General features: G+C 33.8%; 1 protein-coding gene across 1 annotated transcript in view; it reads left to right on the forward strand.

Annotated features, from left to right (window-relative positions):
* The window catches only part of LOC149078204 (SPEG neighbor protein-like), a 380947-nt gene that overhangs the window by 203319 nt on the left and 157634 nt on the right, over nt 1-19994 (forward strand). The window contains exon 2 of the mRNA XM_089241793.1: nt 5001-5182. Within this exon, the coding sequence (XP_089097919.1) occupies nt 5001-5182 (182 nt within the window). The remainder of the gene's footprint in view (nt 1-5000; nt 5183-19994) is intronic.

Genomic DNA, 19994 nt, shown 5'->3' on the forward strand with positions numbered 1-19994 from the left:
TGTATCAGATAAGTTTTGGAGATGTATTCAATTAATATTGTTAAGGTTGAACTCGATTGAAACGACATTGAAGATCAAATTCACTGTCTCGAAACGCTTTTTTGGGGGCCGGTTTGTCCGTTTTTTTTCCGTTAATCGAAGATTCAATAAAATCTAATTATTTGTAAGGAAAAAAATGGAGGTTGTGATAGGGAGAAAAGTACACTTTCTCTTTCCGGATTATGTGGTGTTTGGTCAGAACATGACAACTCCAAAATCACATTTTTGAGATATAGCATTTTCATTGCTATTTAAAAATCAGAAATAAATCAATCATACACACAAATGCAAATGAAAATATCATAAGTCAGAATGTTGTTTAGCCGTACGCACGTATTTGTGCATTTATCTCACTTCTAATTAACAATAATTAGCAAGACCTACTAGTAGATCAAAAAGACATTTTTTGGAGATATCATGTTCTGACCAAACGCCACAGGACTATTTTTCTACAGAAGAAAATGCTCACAAATATTGCTTGAACACTAAAGGACCTACCGCCATCTATTGGGTTAAAACAAAACTATATGTTATAATTGTTAAAATCGAGAATGAAACGGTCATGACCGGTCACAATTCTTTTACCATTTATGCCAGTTCACGAAAATGTTCACTTGAATTTATCGGTCTGCAATGAGAAAGTGGTTGCGGGACACTGGTCTTTAAATTAGACGAGGCTAAGATTTGAAATTCAATAAGAAATTCGAATCATTGTTTTGCAATTAAATCCACACCACATAAAATTTAAGATATCTTGGTTTTCATCAGGATTTGTCTTGCTTTCTCTGTTGCATGATCTGGCCACGCAATCATTGGCCTGCCCAATTCTGGTAGCTTACCGAAAATCGGCTCTTGATTTTGTAAGTCTTTCTGACGCCAACAGAGTGGCGAAATACAATTAGCGGTTCGATTAATAGATAGATTGGTGACCACATGACTTTCGAATTTTAGTATTTCTTTCGTAATTTCGATTATTTTAATCCTTTTAGCTGCATTAACGAGGTATCTCGCCTCCTTTAAGGCCACCCATTTTAGTGTTGACATGTCCAGGTCTATTGCAAAGTCAATTTCTCTAAGCACACTTTTCCTTGTACCCAGGCCCGTAATTTAGGAGGGGGGAGGAGGGGGCCATTGCCCCCCCCTGCTTTTCAAAATGCAATGAAAATCGTATATATACAAATATATATATACATACATTGAGTACATGTGCCCTGCCCCCCCCCCCCGTGGAAAAGGTTGAAGTGACGGCCCTGCTTGTACCTCTTACTTTGCATCCGCTGAAAATCGGAAGAAAGCCGATTAATTAAAAGGGATAATTTTTCTTGCTGCAGATACAAATAATTATTTTTAAACAATAAAAATAACCTCCATTTAATGTGCAAAAAAATTCCTTAAAATACAAACTTTTAAAATCAAATTATTACAATTTTTAATTTGAGTTTCCAGCGTAATATCCAGAGAGGAAATTCATTAGAGAAAAGATTGATCGACCAAATACGCTGAGGTAGAATTTTTATAAATTGGTGATACTTCATAACAGAATCACATCAGCCGGAAGAAACTAATACATAAATATTATAAAATGATTATTAGAGAAAAATATAGTTGGGCAATTTAAAAAAAGTAATAATAATGATTCATAAAAAATAAAATGAAAAACCTAGACGGGGGAAAAAAATTAATTATGCAGTAGAAGAAACACCAAATGTTACCATAAAATACACAGGAGCATAACAAATGTGATAATCGTTCCATGAATACTTTGAGTACGAAAAAAACAGGGGGGGGGCGGCATAGAAGGAGTATAATTGGTCGTAACAAGGCTCTACTAACGTTTTTAAGTAAAGACATTAAAAAAAAAGAGAGAAATTCCGGGATATTATTTATTTACACGAAGCGATCATTAAATTCTAGAAAAATCGCTAGCGGTGCTGTCGCCCGAATTGCACCCTCGATGGGCACTTGAATCCATTGCGGGAGAAAATTGTTATAATACCTCAACCAACTGGCGGAATTTTTCTCCGTTGGTCTTTTCTGATGCAAAGTGGTTATGTGTGTCATTAGCCTCTTCCCGGGGACCATTACTGGCCGGTAAACGACACATATTAATAATATACTCGGCTAATAAATTCCTTTTGTTTCCACCATCAAGACTAAAACCGAATGCTACCTTTTGTTTTATGAAGGAGGAAAATTTTAAAATTCTACGATGTTTCGAAAATTAGGAATTTCGAACACAGAGAAGAACACAATATGGATTGTTTTGAAATGTTGTTTTTGAAGAAAAGAAAACAATTGTCTATTCACTTCCATTGTACTTTTTTTTAAATTGTAATTATCTTTAAGGTTTAGGGTTTGAGTTGGGATGGGAATTAACGAACGACGGAAATATATGTAATGTGATTTCGATAAACTGCGATCGAGGAACTGTGTAGTCGTGGGAACATTTGATGTGAAAACAATTGCGAAATAATTTTAAGGTTTTCAATTTTTTCTCAGCAGCAGCTTCTTTTGCACTTGTATCCTTCTTATTGCAATCGAAAAAAACACAGTGATTAATCGAAGACACACACCTCTACTAATACCGCACATGCACCTCGTAATCAGTCCACCGGGAAATATCTGACGAGTTGGTGCATGCAGGAACATTTTGTGTGTGAATGTATGCGCAGCTAAAACACACATTCATGTTGTCAGAGATTTTTTATTTTTGTGTTTTATTAGTGTAACCATCTGTCTTCCACACTTTGAAGTAAAACGGCAAGTGACTCAATTTTCATGTTATGCAATTATCGTGTTGAAGGACTGTCTGCTCCCAACGGACTTTATAAACTCATACTAGCATTATAATGCTTAGAAAAGCTGACTACTGTAATATCTCGGATGAATTTCGCTACTTTGAGGAATGAAAAATCATCTTCTAGTCTAGTATGCATGTGCAAATATAGTATAGTAATTATAAGGATGCAAAAAATGGTAGGGGTTGTTTTCTATTTAATATTTTGAAAAAAAAAATCTCGAATTCTTTTCTCTATATAATTACTTTACCTATACGGGATTTCGTATATTTTTTTATTACTTTTTTACGATGTGTTCTTGAAAAAAAAACAAAAGAACTTTCATCCAAACATCTAAAATAAAATTTCAGATAATACGCAACAAAATTATCCGTGAAAGAGGGTAATGTGTAGGGACTAGTAATTTGCCTACAATGGCTAAAGACGTGAGTTATCCTCGGTTTAGAAGAACATAGAAAATGACAAGTAAAAAATTATTGTTGTTTCAAAAATTTGAGAATTATGTGTTGGTAGTGAGTTCGCCCACAATTTTGTAAATGCTCGTGTATTTGTATGATCATCTTCGCTGAAATTATAGAATGCACCGTAGGTGTACTTGATTAGATTTTATTATTATTATTATTATACTAAGAAATACTTGCGAGGCTCGTATTCATTTTACTTTTCAATAAATTCAGACATTTAAGACAATAAAATAACATAGAATTATTTGCTTATGCAGCAAATTTCGATTATAGCCAACAAGTAAATATGATGCGCGCCGTATGGCGTCGTCATGGGAGTCGTATTTTTAGTGGGTTAACATTTACATTTTGGTTGCATAGGAAAGTTCTATTATCTTGGAATAACTCGCAAGCCAATGGTCGTAGAAGCATACTTCCAATCGAAAAAAGTATCCAGATAACGCATAGACTATAGTTTTAGGACTGCTCTACACTCAATAATTAGATCTTTAAACGACTTTGTGTGGAGGTGCGTCTCTTTTCCGTGAGGTGGCGGAATATTTCCAAGACACTTGATATTGGGGGGGGGGGGGTTCAAATTAATGCACGAAATTACGGAACTTAACGAAGAAGACTTTATTTCAAAGCACACTCAAAACAAACAACCTCTTCCAGGATGGAAGCCACATTCCAACTCACGCTCTCTTCTCTTGGAAGATAGATTTTCTCTTCTCGCCTTCCTATAAACAAACGAAACATATTATGTGGTAGAAGGTCACAGAGAGTTAGTAAAAATTTCCATGCTGAAAAAATCGATTCGTTTATCAAAACGATTCAAGAAAAAGGTGGAATTTGCACTATTCTTCTTACCGATTAAATTATAATCATACAGGCTGATTCCATAATTCCCCTCGTCACATTTTGTAGGCGAACCGTTGATCCTAGAGGCATACTCCCAAATAACAAAAAAAAAAGGTTTCAAATAACGTGTAGTACGACTAACTCCTATATAACGTCATTCACATTGCGAGATGTTGTATGGTTATTAAAACAAAAACAAAAAATAACTATAACATAACTTTTCATTTGGTCAAGCTGTCCTAAAAACCCCAATTAGGATAAAGTTATTGTATTGTCTCCTCCTGCGATCAACAAAAAAAAAAAAAAAATCCATGCTTCTTAAGTGCAATATTCGTCAAGATATTTGAATATGAATCTCGCTGAAAATGAGCGAAAAGCTGCATATGAAGAGTAATTAAGTGTGCCCGTTAGTTAATGCCGTACTTTCCTTCGTTTTCAGCGAGAATTTCAAATTTGAATATCGCGCTTGAAAACATGAAATTGTTTTTGTTCGATTTAGGAGTGTTTGGGCAAAAACTTTCTAATTGGGTTTTTAGTACACGATAACAAAATAAAAAATATTTTCATTTTACTATGCCACCGCATCCTATATATGAATGATACATTTAAGGCCTACGAGTTATCTGAATATATTTTCCAATTAGAATTATGCTTCTAGGATCAACGTTTCGCGAATTAGTCTAGGACAAAGGAACTTTCCTGTGCACCCTGTGTATTAAATGAAAAAAGTTAATTTTCATGATAATTTAATGATACACAAGACTTATTATAATGAATTCCAGTAAATGCATATGCCTACACATGTTAATTTTTGTTTTTGAATATAATAAATTACTAATAAAATTATTATTTATTACAGTGTGTATCGGTCCCACAAAGCCGGAGAAATGTCGCACACACAGTATCTCGAGATTTCTCAGAAGAGCAGAACCTGGTGACTTAGTACCATATTTCGACAATTCCACCAACAGGAACATCACCACGACGTCTGGTAAAGCTGCTTTTCTGCCTTGCAGAGTGAGGCACCTTGGTGATAGGACGGTGAGTCAAATATCAGCATTGTCCTCTAGCACATTTTTTCTATAATCATACCACATATAAATTTTACGGCATTTATCTATTATATCTCGTATCCCGATAAAGACCTATAACATCTGGGTAATTGTTTAGGATGTTGACCAGATGCCCTCACACACGTCTGACATCGTAACGGAATGTCATTGAGAAAGAAATGCTGTTTTATTTCAGCATTTTATGTGAATCCTATAATCTTACGAAGTGTCTACCACTCAGCAGTTTATTGGGTATATGGCGATAGCAGCTGCTACACATTCCCCCGCAAAGCCGGCATCAAGGAGAAAATAGTAACGATGAAAGTAAATGATCCATTATATGACATTTTACTTCAACGAAATACAATAGAAATGATGATTGAATTTTCAAGTTATCGAATAAGAACTCGATAATTATCAATTACATACTATCAAAACCTGAGAAAACAATTGAGGATAAATTTAGATTTTCTTGCAAAAATATTACATTTCAATGAGAAATCGCTCCCGTAATGGAAGATAAATAGTGTGATTAAATCACATCCATTAATTTCTATAATTTAAATAGGAATTGAATTGAAAATATATGAATAATACACAATCTTTCTCCATTTGATATTGCCTAAAATCTAATATTGCATTATCTTTTAATGCAGCGATGATTATAAAGATGGAAACTAAATTAGTGCAAATACAAATACAACGTCACAACAGGCAAAATGCACAACGAGGTGGCTGTGAAAAAGATGCCCATAAAAATATGGATGTCATATATTTCAAAAATACAGCAACCCAATTAAAAATGCAGAATTCAATCCAAATTAAAATAATAATAATAATGATTGATATCTAATAAGATAAAATATTGATGACATAAAATGAGCGTAATGAGATTGAAATTATTTTCGAGCTGCTCATATCATTTATATCTTATGAAAACATATATATGTATATGTATATTGACAATAATTATTTATGCGGTATTTCATTAATGAGTTTGAATATTTCAATATATCGATTATGATTTCGTGATACTCTTATGGTTTTGAACGAACTACATTATTGTCAAGATGTACATAGAAGAATGACTGAGTGATAAGTAAATCGTGAAACTTAATTTAGTGATGTCATATATGGAATGTTTGAATGACCCTCCTTATTAAACATAATTAAAGGGGTCAGTTTAAGAAAATTTCCAAAAATGTATTTTTAATTTCTTTGAAATTTTTTTTGTCAAATTTTTCTTTCTGCTTTCATAAATTTGAAAACTCCTACCTTCAAAGTTATTGTTCTACCGGCAACATAGCAATTTTTAAAATATTTTAACATAAACTGCGTGCAACCATTATTTGTGCTAAGATTTTTTGAGAATTCGGTTTTCGTCAGATAAGAAACATTTTTTTTCGAATTCTACATATTCAAATATCTTTTGTAAGTCTCTTTGCAGTTTTTATTTATAACATCTTAAACAATTTTTATATAATATAGTTGCATTTTTGTGACTTTCAAAAAAGTTGCCCGTTGTCACAGTTTAAACAAAAAGCAAAAGTAAGTAACAGATACTAAAAGTTTTCTTTGAATTGCATGAAAAAAAAAACATAAGAAAAAAGTGCTAGAATGAGTACAAATATCATTCTTCCTTTAAGATCAAGTGATTTTTCTAGAAAGAAAGCATGGAAAGCGAAAATCATGTGCATACTCCAATTTCTTCTAAAGAGATTAGAATAAATTTCTGAGGCGAAGTAATTCACTTTATCTTGGATAAAACCAGTCTACCTGAAGAGAATGAGCAATTTCGATCTCATGCACAGATAAGAATTAAAAGTAATTAAAAGTCATCGCAAAAAATGATAGTTTCATCTGTAGGAAAATTTTTGTTGCTGAAAACATATCAGAATTCAAGACATAATTTTGGCTCAATACACGGGGCACCCCATAAATTTTTAAATAATTCAAAAATCATAAAAAAAAGATATTATTCGGTATGTTGGAATTTGGATTGTTCATTGAATGTTTTTCTCACGGAGTGGTTGTTCTTTTGGTTCAGAAAAAGAATAGTTGAACTTTTTGTGATAGAGAGCGCTGCACAGAAGCAAATCACAGGAAATGTGTAAGAATGCAATATGCTGGAAATATCACTGTCTTATAAAATACCGGTTGTACTGACGCTTACAAAAAAGTTTTAATTCTGATGTTGATTGGCATTATTGGAGAAAGCACTACTGCTGAAGTTATACCTCAGATACGACTGAAGTTTAAGTTCTATTTCGGACACAAAATAGATTGTAGTTAAATGCAGGTCCAATCAGTCGTGACGTGCAGGACTTTCTATTGACAAACACTGAAATATTTTATTATTTGTAGCAAAACAAATCCCCTTCCTTGAGAATGACTTTCACGCAAACCACATCAAATGTAAAAATTTCTTTAATCTTTATAAATTTTCGAACTATTTACGAACTTATGCGACACCCTGGACATACTCATATGACGATTTACACAATTTTCTTTTTACAAAATATTGAGGCTTTTCATTTATAATCGCAATTTTGCTATCTAACATTCATGCCAAATATGTCAGACAGAAATATATATTTCTAGGCTATAAATATTTTGGAGTACATGTATCTAATATTTCTGAATACAACTTTATCTAGAATATAGAAGAAAAAAAAATATTTACAGTGACTGCCGTCGACAAAGCGGAAAACACGAGAGGTCTTTTTTTAGGTTCAGGATTCGTCAGACACCAAGAGGAGAGAAAAAAAAGGGTACGTGATCTATCGGATTCATATCTTGACCGTGTTCTGCGTGACTCTGTGTGTTGTGGTTCCTAGTATACGAGATTATCTCCGCTCTGCGAGAACGTGACGTGATGATGGGAATGTTTTGGCCCGCACCATACCGTTACTCAGAATAACGAATACGTTTATGTGTACCCATCTTTTTTGTCTCTTTGTTCAACATCGAAGCTCGAAAGGCCACTAAAAACCGCTGAAGGAAAAAAATAACTCGTGCGAATTTAGATTCTGATCGTTGTATCGATATTTTTTAGGCTTTTCTACGTGAAAAAAGAACAACAGATGAAAGTTTTTGCGAGATAATGTGATGAAAAAATATCCGTGGGTATACTGTGTAGCGTATTCTACGAGATGGCAAAAACTGGATAGTTTTTTTTTGGTTTTTTTTGGTTTTTTTTTCAAAGATGTACCACTGGATTGGACTTCATATTAAATGTCTTAATGTCTAATGTATAAATTTATTTCGTATGTTTTTTGAATAACCTCAAAACATTGTTGCAGTTGGTGCATTAAGCAGTAAAAAATATAGTGAAACTTTTCTTACCTATCACCCCTCTTTTATAACCAAACAAAACGTAACGCATTTTCATCAGGGCCACCCTTATCAAACGAAAAATTTTAAATTATTTCAAATTTTACTTAAATGGTTAACTACATTCAAATCCAATCTTTATGAAAATTGGCTGTGAAACCAAATTTATTTGCATGAAAAAATAAAGTACTGTATATGCCACATAAATAAGGTAAACACGGGGTGTTTCAGAAAGAAGATTGCATTTGAAACGACATAACTTGGAAATCGTGATAGGCAGAAAGATGAAACAAATGGTTCTTTTGATAAACATTCTTGTAGTCTCAACCGTGCCGGTTCGAGAAATTAATTAGAGTTTAAACTAAGAGGTGGCACCACAGTCGTTATTATTAGAATCGTTCTAGTGAAACAATTTGAAGGTTCTTGTTTACACCAAGTTTACTCAAAAGCTGTATAAATTCAAACAATTCATTTGTGAGGTATATGCATCCATTGCAGTAAAGGAATTCCACGAAAACAGGGCTTTAAACAACACTTCACGCTGTTGTCTAATCATTCCTAAGCGTGGCAACCATTTTTAATCCATACCGATGTCATTTGCTCTATGTTTGCAAAGAGCATTATCACCATCTGTTTGAAGGCCGCTGCATTGAGACTATAATGTCATTTAACAGCCAAAGTAGCTACTGATTTTAAACCGGCGTGTTGGAAATTCCTTTCCTGACAAATCAACTAACTATTTGTTTCATCTTTCTATTCATAACAATTCCTTATTTCGTGCGATTTCAAAGCAAACGAGTTCTTTCAGTCACCCTGTATCTTAATTTACCTGTAACTATCCTATTATTCATATTATACGTATCTACATCCGTTCCTTCAGTAAAGATATCTAATTGATGGTGAATTTGTTGAAAATAGCATACGGAGCTCAATAGGTCTAAGAAATGAAAGAACAGCAAAAAAAGAATACACATAAAATAAAAAACAAAAATCAATTAATACGATATGTTTGGGCACAATGCTTCAAGTTTTTTTGTGTGTGTGTACCTTCTCAATAATTTTATATATAAGTAAAGCGAATACGCGAGTGTAATAAATAGAGTCCAAAATTTTATGAAGTAAAAAGTGGTAAAACATTCTGTAAATATAGGCAAATATGCACGTAAAAATTCCAAAATATGCACGTAAAAATGCAAAAATATGTACGTAAAAATGCAAAAATATGCACGTAAAAATGCCAAAATATGCACAAAAAACACAAAATGTGCACTAAAAGATCCTAAAAAGATACAAATTCACCATGCAAAAATATGCAGAGATAGCCTATGTTTTTAAAAGGCATATTTTCTATTTCTTAGTGCATATTCGTTCACAAAAAATAAGAAATATCCCCACTTATTTACCAAATATGCAAATAATCGCTACATATTATTCAGGAATTTTAAATTTATAGTTTATTGCATCTGCTCAGTAACGAAATACCAGTATCAAAATAGGAATTTCGACACTATTACTAGTAAAAAAAAATACTATAAAAATAAGTGATTGAGCTTAAATACACATTCGAAACCATGAAGTTATTTTGAAAGTTCTTTTATTTTATTCATTTATATGCATTAATACTAAAAATAGACAAAATATGCAAATGCATATGCGCTTATCCGGGATCTAGTAATGATTTGCATTTAATGAAATGTATATATATATATATATATATATATGTGTGTGTATGAATGTGAATGTGTTTTCTTTGTATATATGGACATACTGCAAAAAAGAAAACATCAAGGAAAATTATTTATCACGATATCCACAACAACGTTCCATAATTCGCGTGTGAGGTACCTATATAGCTTTTCAAAGAATTGTTCAACGTTATCAACTAATCCAAAGTGTTTGATTTTGGTTTTTTTGTTTCGCAATCTCGTAATTACCGTCGACATCGTCAGATATTTTTACCCTCGACTACATACATCGACGTATCGCTCCTCCTTCTTAATCTCCGGAGATCTCATTTTTATCTTTATTCAAGGAAAGATTTTTTTCCCCTCTATCAGCATTACACGTACCTTTCCCTTGAACATCAAATTCGAAGATCAATTAGGAAATACAGTGTTGAACGTCGTCGCTGAACTTATCCATCTTGCACGACAGCTCATTCAATATGTCGGTCTTGTCTAACCCCATGTTCGCGATTGATGTATCATTTCTATAACACGGTCTTTTTTTTTTCTTATTGGCAGCTGAAGGCTTTTGCGTTTCTGATTAAAATGTTTCGATACAATCAAGGTTCACTGAAACACCCGTCAATTTCAATAACAAGAATAATTTGCATTTGTTTAATTGAAAAAAAAAAGTGTTTGTTTTCCTATGCGCCATTGCATTATACACAATACGGGACCACAACCTTTAAATTCCACAAGTCAGACATGCGGTATTTCTGCTGCTTGCAGGCAAGAAAGACACATACATGGGGTGACCATATAACCCACATTTTACGGGACATTCCCATAATTTCAGCCGTCCCAAACTGTCTATAAAATGTCCGTCCCGCCCTCCCCCCTTTTTCAACGTGTCTTACTTTACCAGTTCTGAAATAAAAAATCAGGAATATGTTCATAAATATGTTCATAAATTGTGTTACGATAATTATGAATATTATAAATAATTATAGTTATAGAGGAATATAGAAAAATTAAGACAGTCGTAGTACAACAAAAATTAAACACCAAACTGCTGTTTCACGGCTAATACAGTCCTTTCGCCAGTGGAAATATCCTGTTATAGCGCAGCAACAAGTAGCCGGCCCTGTATCAGGCTATTTCCACTGACTAAGGGGCTATATTAGACTTTAAACGGAGGTGTGCTGCTTATTTTTTGGTATTTTCAGGTCGTTGGGTTTCATATTTCACAATCCTGTGCTCCAAAAAAACAAAAAAACATTTCTATAACATAAATATATTCTCACATATATTTATCAAACAAATAAGTTTTTTACAAACGATTATTTGAACCAAATTTGTGAATTTATTCAAATAATTCAATTTTTTATGGGCATATTTTTTCAGCCACCCCGTCGGGAATTTTGTCTGTTGTGTGCGTGGCCTTTGTATTTATATTTTCACCCATTTGGACATGCAATCACCTATTTTTCGCGATTGGAAAATTTTCAGCAATTTTAGCGATAGTTGGCATTTTGACGGGCCTTTGACAGTTTTGGTCGCAATTGACAATTTTAGTGGATTTTACTTGAAAACGTTTTAGATTGAATTTCTTGTTTTATTTGCCTTTCACAGTTTTTATCTGTAATTGATATTTTTAATTGTTTTTGACAAACTTTTGCTGCTATTGGAATCATTACTATTGTTTCTTGACAAAAAAACAATTAGTAAAAAAGGGCTCGGGGATCCATGGTGTTCTTAGGTCAGCCACCTCGTTGGGCAATTTGCCTGTTGTGGCGTTGTATTTGTATTTGTATTTGTATTTGTATTTGTTTTGTCTGCAACTGCCAAATTTACGTGCTATTCATAATTTTTCACTGTAATTGGCAACTTCACTTGCTTCTGAATATTAATTTAGCTACAATTGACATTTTTACTCTTACATTATTCGTTTAAATGTCCACTGAGTTATGTGCTACTCTGACGTAAAACACCGTCTGTCGACAAAGCTTGTTTTTTCTAAATAAGAATCTCGCTTATTATTCGTACATATAAGTACAACCTACAACTAAATACAAGAATTTGATCTCGCAAAAGAACTGTGAATTTTTTTTCTCTGCCAGAAAAAACATTCGCGGCAGGATGGGTTTGAACGCGCCAGATGCCACCTTGGTTGATGCCACATTGGTGGGTGGCTCGTGGGCCGGAGGTTGTCCACCTTTCTTTCTTTCAAATCGAACATATCCCAGCTATATCGACTTTAGCCAATTTCAGTCATTGTCCCTACCAAGGGGTAGTGTGTAAATTTATCAAACTCAATTTCATGTACGTACATAACATTTCATGCTTACAAAATATTATAGCACACAAAATTAAAAAACAATTAACAAATAAAAAAATACGAAAACCAATGAAGAAGTGCGAAAATGCAAAAACAGTGCAAACAAACGCAAAAAAAAAAAATGCAAAAATGTGCATCGCCGGTGCAATGGAAATATGGTGAAAAAAAAGTGGTCTGTGTGGAATCCACTTGAACACTTCACAGTATCCGGCCCTGAATCAATTAGTAAAAACACCCTCGCTCATGGATTTGGGGAGGCGGGAGAGGCTCTCTGGACCAGAATGATATGGTCTATACCAGGAGTCACAAGCGAGATAATTTACGAAATACTGTCTAATTATTACTTTTTCTACATTCTGCATACACGACTGCCGCTAACTCTCACATATTAGAATCACTGAAAATTAAATAGCTGATGGAAATAATTTTTGTGCAGAGAACTACTAAGGAGAATAACGCATGGATTCACCTTCCCTCGTCTCATGTTTCCCGAATCCATCGCGAATCCGAGAACCGTGTAAGAATTTTTGAAACCGAGTAATAATAATAATCGAAGAATGAATCGACCCATGTCGTCTGTGTTCCAGGTCATGGATGAAGGAACTCGATGTAAATTCAGGAGCCGAGCAGGTAATTGTCTGCTGAAATAAGGTCACGACACGTATAAGTAGTTCCATTATTCATGGAGTTGAGTGTAATGTGACCAAAGCTCACCTTTCGAACAGATTCTTATTAACATATTATCAGGAGTGTATCAAGCTCTATATCTTTGCACAATAAATTTTAAAAATGGTAAAGGATACTCAAATCACATATGTTAACAGTTCATGCATAGATATATGTTTTCGTTATATATGCATATATACACCACTGGATTTACGGAATTCATTATGCAAGTTATTTCCGTATAATTTGAGTTTACGGATTATTTATTTCACTGCGACTGATTTCAAAAGAACGAAACGAAACAGAGGGTTTTCAATAACCACTGCATGGATTGAAGTCACGGAGTTTTCTATCCGGAGATTAGGCTGATGTCATAAAGTACTTTCCAGCCGCAGCAAATTGAGAAATCAGCCATAGCTCGCTCAGCGTATGCCTAAACATTATTGAGGCTTTTCAGGTGAAGAATTTAACCAATCCCATTGGCTTTTTGCAAGCAAATCCGATTTTTTCAAGCCCTACAGCTTCTATTTAAAATCATTAAAACTGGTACACATGAACGTTCGTTTGCTTCAGTGTCATTGCGGATGAAAACGGAGTGGAATTAAAACAGTATGCACGCTAACAAGTTTTGTGAAGTTGCATTATTTGTTGACACTAAAGGCTTTTGATGCTACTTCGAATCCTAAGTCGACTCATTCACCATATTTGAGATAAGTGTGACGTCATTATTAACACTATAGTGAATCGTTATTCCCTATCTTGCTTTCGTTTGAAGAACAGACGTCACTTGGAGCAACAAAAACCAGTTTTTCTGTTCTAAGCTGAAGCATGATGAGTCCGCCCTCTTATTTCTAGGTGCTTTGACGGGCTACTAAAATATTCTCGTCTGGCATGTATTTATATGCATGAGTAAGAAGAATATTTATAGGAAATGATTCTGTCAGTACCTAAATCTTGCTGCAATGTGCAGCTGCACGTACCACCGTGAGTGGGATAGAAAATATTTATAAGTATGTTAGGTATGTAACTAACCTGTGTATAATGCTGAAATACGCCACTCTCACTTGTTAAAACCATATATACGGAAAACGGGCTGCATGAAGAGATATTGATGTTTCAGGAAAGGAAACTTAATCAAATGTCCTATTGAATGAATTTTCCTTTCCTTGAAACATCGATATCTCATCACGCAACCAGTTTTTCATAAATAATGTGGTACAGATGGCATTTACGTGGTACTCCATTTCTGTTCATTCCCTTACTCTAAAGCATGTGAGGTAGGTAACTATCCTATGGTATAAATGACATTGACTAACTCCATTACTATTGCAAAACCTAAAAATACTAAATAAAACACGCAATGAATTGAAAAGTATAAAAACCCATTGAAGGCACCCATCAAGGACAGCGGATGCATCTGCAATCTTCGAGCTCAGTTCGTCCTTGCAATGGTCTCAATTGCGCGAGCTCTACAGGATATCTAGCATTCGAATCTTTTATTTTTTAAATTCCAATACGAGCGGAAAATCATATTTTTACAATCGTTATTAAACAATTTTCACTGTCATGAAATTGTTTTTGAAGGGGGAGTTCATTTATTTATGTAAAAGTAAGCAGTGCCAACCAAGAAGAAGTAGATGGTGGATGGGTTGGTTAGGCGTGTCAAGAAGATCTTCAAATCCAAAACTTCATTGTTTTTGAAACTCTGTCTTATTGAACTTTTTATCATTGATCATTTTGTCGCACCACGGTCATTTTCTGTACACGAGGGTTAATTTCACCGGGTCCTCCAGTTTATTGCCGATTCCGAACACAGCAGACTATTTTATATTCACTGAGAGGTTGGTGCACTAACCTCTCATTATGGGAGTCCTGCAGTAATAATCTTTTTCTGTGGTCATGTCACTGTATCTGTTGTAACCCTGTTTCAAGAACGTTTCTGACATGGACGAACCGAGTATCGAACTCGCGACGGCTCTAAACATCCTTATGTAATTTAGGCGAGAATCTTATCGACCTGGGCTACTGCACCCTTGAAATTTTTTGAATTGATTAGATAACATGTGAGTGTATTATTGCTGTTGGGAAAAAAATACGTTCCTCATCCTCCTTGTATATCATCATAGTCATATGTACACTATATTATCATTATCACTCGACGAAATTAACGATTTCATCGAGGGTCGCTGAATGTAGGAAGGAGGGGTTGATAAAAAACGATCAAAACTTTTTTCCATGTTGAGTACGTGACAACCATGGACTGTGAAGTATGCAATATCCGTACCTTTTTATCATTAAATGAATTCCGATAGCGCAATTAATGGAGCTCATTAACGGATACAAGTAGCAACAAACTTTTCACCTTCGAAAGTATATCGATTCTTCGCCGTCGGTGTAGAACAGTTTCCAGCTCATAATTAATCATTTATATAATAAGAAATTATATTTTTAAAAAAATGGATATTTTACTATATTTAGACTGCAATATCCTTTTTTTGTCGTTCGCAACTCTGATTGCATACCTAGCAAGGTTATTAATTCTAAATCTTCATATCTAAATAGTCAATGCGCATTTCAAGACTTTACCTCAACTTACAGTTACATCAAGATATTAATTAATTTTTCGTTCGTATACAAATTGTTTTTCGCAATTACTTCACAGTTTCATAGTCGAATATTTATATATTTTCATTCTTCTATTAACATGTAATTAATTAACTACAAAAATAAGTAATGAGTAATTAGTCTGAGTAATTAAAAATATTTTATTAATTAAAGTAAAAGGCATGTTATGATAGTTTTGGAAAGATGTAGGGAATATCAAAAACTTAAGAAATAGAAACGAAAATTAAGAAATGAATAGAAAAAAGACATACAATCTTTTTTCTTAATTTGAAAATTGAAGAAATTGTTTGGATTTTTTTTCAATTTTGTAGAGTAGATAGTAATATTGAAAAATTGTGCGCTAGCATTTTTTAGAACTAAAATAATGTACGCAAAATAAGATAAATATGTGGTAATTGTTCTGGTTTACCCCATACAAATATTGTCTATGTTGGACTTTAAAATTTGATTTTCTCATTAAATTTCCCTTTCGTTCTTTGGAAATTTTTAATTGAGTTCGAAAAAAACGTATAACTCAAAATAAATAATATCAAAAGAGCACAAAAAAAATCCAAATCGTTCACAATTTTCCTCTTAAAACAATTTTTTTTTTTTATCGCATCTCGACTGAACTAATTCTCTTTCGAAATTTTGTAAAAAAAAAGACAAGCAACTTTTTTTTAAAAAAGTAAGACAAACATTTGAACTCGAAATAGCAATAGTATTGAGCGCTCTTCGAGATGTTTTAACCCAGTCTTATAAATATTATTAATCTTCCAATTTCACGAGAAATTAATATACACTTTTGTAAAGTGGGGGGGAGGTGTATTAATTTGTTCTAACGGCTTTTTGACTTTTCTAATCTTTATAAACTGGGCTTACCTTCAAACAACCAGGTAGGATTAAAGCCGTCTCTAGAACCCCGACTACTCGCCAGCCCCCATCATTCGGTAAAGCCAGTGTTTCTGTTCAAAGTGAAGTATAATCGTTTAAAGAAACGGCATGTGGGATAGCTATTGGCTGTGGCAATAATATTGATGTCATACTTCATACAAATATTGTGAATGAGCCAGCCTCCTCTTCCTAACCGGATCATGGTCCACCGCTCTGTCTCAATGAATATATATAAGCAAGTACTCGAAGACCTGCGCCGTGCTGGAAGCTGTGAGTGCATATGTTGTGAACCTAACGTGAAGTTTTGTTTCTGTGTAATGCTTATTATAGTGCTTCCATCTGCTATATAAATTCCGAACGATGCGGGGAGTGCAATGATGATGAGCCATTCGTTTCTCGGGAATCGTTACCTCCGCCTCTGCAGGCGCCTTAATTGATTGGGTGCACGTGCATTCGTCATTTTATTCTGGCAGCACAAAGACAAAAAAAAAAAAGAAAACCACAAAACAAACACTATTTCATTCAAAGAGATGTAATACTAGTTATTAATTATCATATCAATTATAATACTACTAATTATTTACTTTAATTTTAATAACTTTATTCTTGCCTGTTACGTTATCTGGATGAACAGAAAATTCGAATTGAAGCTGCTGGAACTATCATCGCACAGTCCTGAACTCTGGCTCTGTGACTTTCTTATTTGTTTGCCTCCTGAATAAATATGTCTGAAAATACAATAGTGTTAACCTCAGGCATGATTAGCTACTTACTCTTACAAATTATTACATCAACTTTTAAAGTAATTCAATTTTGGTCATTAGGGTGAAGATAGCTTTTCTTGATAGTGTTTCTTACTGGTAAACGTACATTCTATCGTCAGGGAATTTCATTAATTTTTTATTTCCCCAACCGTAATTGAGCAGAGGAGAAAGGCGAGCGAGTATGACAATTAGTTATATCAACAGTTGAAATAATATTGCTGGGTACATTTGAATGGATCTTTCTACCGAAGGAAATTGCAGTCAAACTCGGTTATAACGACACCTCAATTATAATGTCAGTACCTGACGGTCTCGGCTTTTTTTTTTCTAAAATACTAACGCCCCCATAGACTGAAAGTTGGCGGATTGGTCAGTCTGGTGTTGTCAAAAAACCGAAGATATATTACTTGAAAAATTCTAATGTAAGGATGTGTAAATAAGGCAAGTCACGCGAGAAAATGGGAGTGGCCGTATATTTGTTTTACAACAGCACTGATAATTACACTCATAATAGAAAAAAATGTTATTTCTCATCATTTCCGTCATATCTGAAAAAAAAACGAGGTTTCCCCCTCCTTACAGTTTTCTTTATTCACTGTATCATCTGAATTACTGTATTTCGCTGCTTATTTTCCATAACTTAGAACAAATTACACATGTTTCTGACATTCAATGTGAAACACCATATAAAATATTCCAAAAACCTAAATAAAAATGTTAATTATGAAGCATATATTAAATTCTATGCTTATAAGTTTATAACAAAATTGTATTATATTATCGATATTGATAACATTCAACTACAAATTTTGACAAAATTTCTGCGTCGCGAACAAAAATAGTTACACTATTGTGTGCTGAATCCGAACTTTTAACCATAAAAGAAAAACTGGATTGGCTACGGTGTTCTCTGGAATTGCATATTTAATACAAATATTACAACAAAATACAATGGAAAAAAAAAGTATACACAAAAGAAAATACATAGAAAAAACAATACAAATGCGTAGGAACGCAACACAAATGCATAGAAAAATAACAAAAATACATAAAAACACAAATGCATTATAACGCATTAGTTTATTTATCAGCATCTGACATGTTACATCGTTTTGCAATTCGCATGCACTGGAAAAAATTGCGCAGGTCTTATACTGCTGTTTAAGTGAGTAGTCAGTCGGCATTGAAGTTGACCATTGCCCCTGCTATCATTGTTTTATAATCATTTCCATTACTTCTCATACAATAACGCTCTTGAAGCACTTTTTAACTTATACAAGGATAATGCTCAAAAAATCATCAACGAACAAGGTTGATACCAGGTAAAACTGAAAATTTGTATGGGGTATGGGGTAAGCATTTCGACACACTATGGGTGAGGTCTTCAGAGGATAAGAGTATCACGATGACCAAGTTTCCCACTTGGATTCAGAATCTTCAGTCTCGGTTATTCAACGGAACAAAAAGCAATACGTCTGTTGAAGCCAAACGTCGTGAAAAGAATGGAGCGAAGCTCCTGTGTGTAAGCCTTTTGCAATAACCTGATTGGCTGCTTGCGAAATGGAGCCATTCGATTGGTCTATTCGAATTTTCATTAAATTCCCGCTCGTAATGAACTTGAGCCATGGCGATGCGATCGGTGGTGTTGATTTACTGTCGTTTACTAATTTATTTGTGGTCTGGATGTATGTGCCTTCGGCGGTCTAAATCGGCCGTGGATTTCACTTTGTGAAAACTCTCGCTGCCTGAAATTTGAATCTATGACTCTCTTGCCAGCAGTGAGCGGCGATGGTCGATTTTTTCCCATTCATGATTTTTAACACAGCGAGCATGTTCATTTAATCTAGTTTTTATGGGTCTCCGTGTTTGTCCTATGTAGCCAAGTGGGCAATCACCACATGGAATATAATATAAATGTCCCATTTACTCTTCCGTAAAAGGATAATATCCCGAAAAATCGAGAAGTAATAAAACTTTTTCAGAGTGATATTTGTATTCAGCACGTCAAAACCACTCGGAATTGTAATATTTTTATGTTGAATGCAATTTCATTGTTCTCCATCGTAATTGAAGCAGGGGATAACGCATTTTTTTAAGACAAAAATATATAGTATGGCTAAGCTATAATACTGGTGGTTTTTTTTTTAAAAACTGTATCCTTTCCATGACATAGCATTTTTCTTCTACATAAATATAAATAAAACATAACTGAAACAATTTCAAAGAAATTTAATAAAAATGCTATTCTCAGTATTTTTTTACCATATTGCTTTATAGAAGAAAGCTTAATATATATATTTTTTTCTATTTATTTTATTTGTATTTGTCCTCCCTTCAGGGAAAAAGAACGGTTTCTGCTGCCCTCCGGACAATCGCATTTCTCTTCAACTTACGCAAAATAATATTAATAAATATATACACGTGTATATATATATTTATATATAGAGATAGAGAGAGAAAGAGATAGAGAGAGAATTTTTCATGTGAATTTTCTCAAGAAGCTTAAGGGTAGGAAAACAGTATACATATTGTACGTAT

Source organism: Pholcus phalangioides, unplaced genomic scaffold (assembly GCF_987345545.1).
Source record: "Pholcus phalangioides strain wild (caught in Gottingen) unplaced genomic scaffold, Ppha-v1.0 ptg000014l_1, whole genome shotgun sequence".
Classification (NCBI taxonomy): Eukaryota; Metazoa; Arthropoda; class Arachnida; order Araneae; family Pholcidae; genus Pholcus; species Pholcus phalangioides.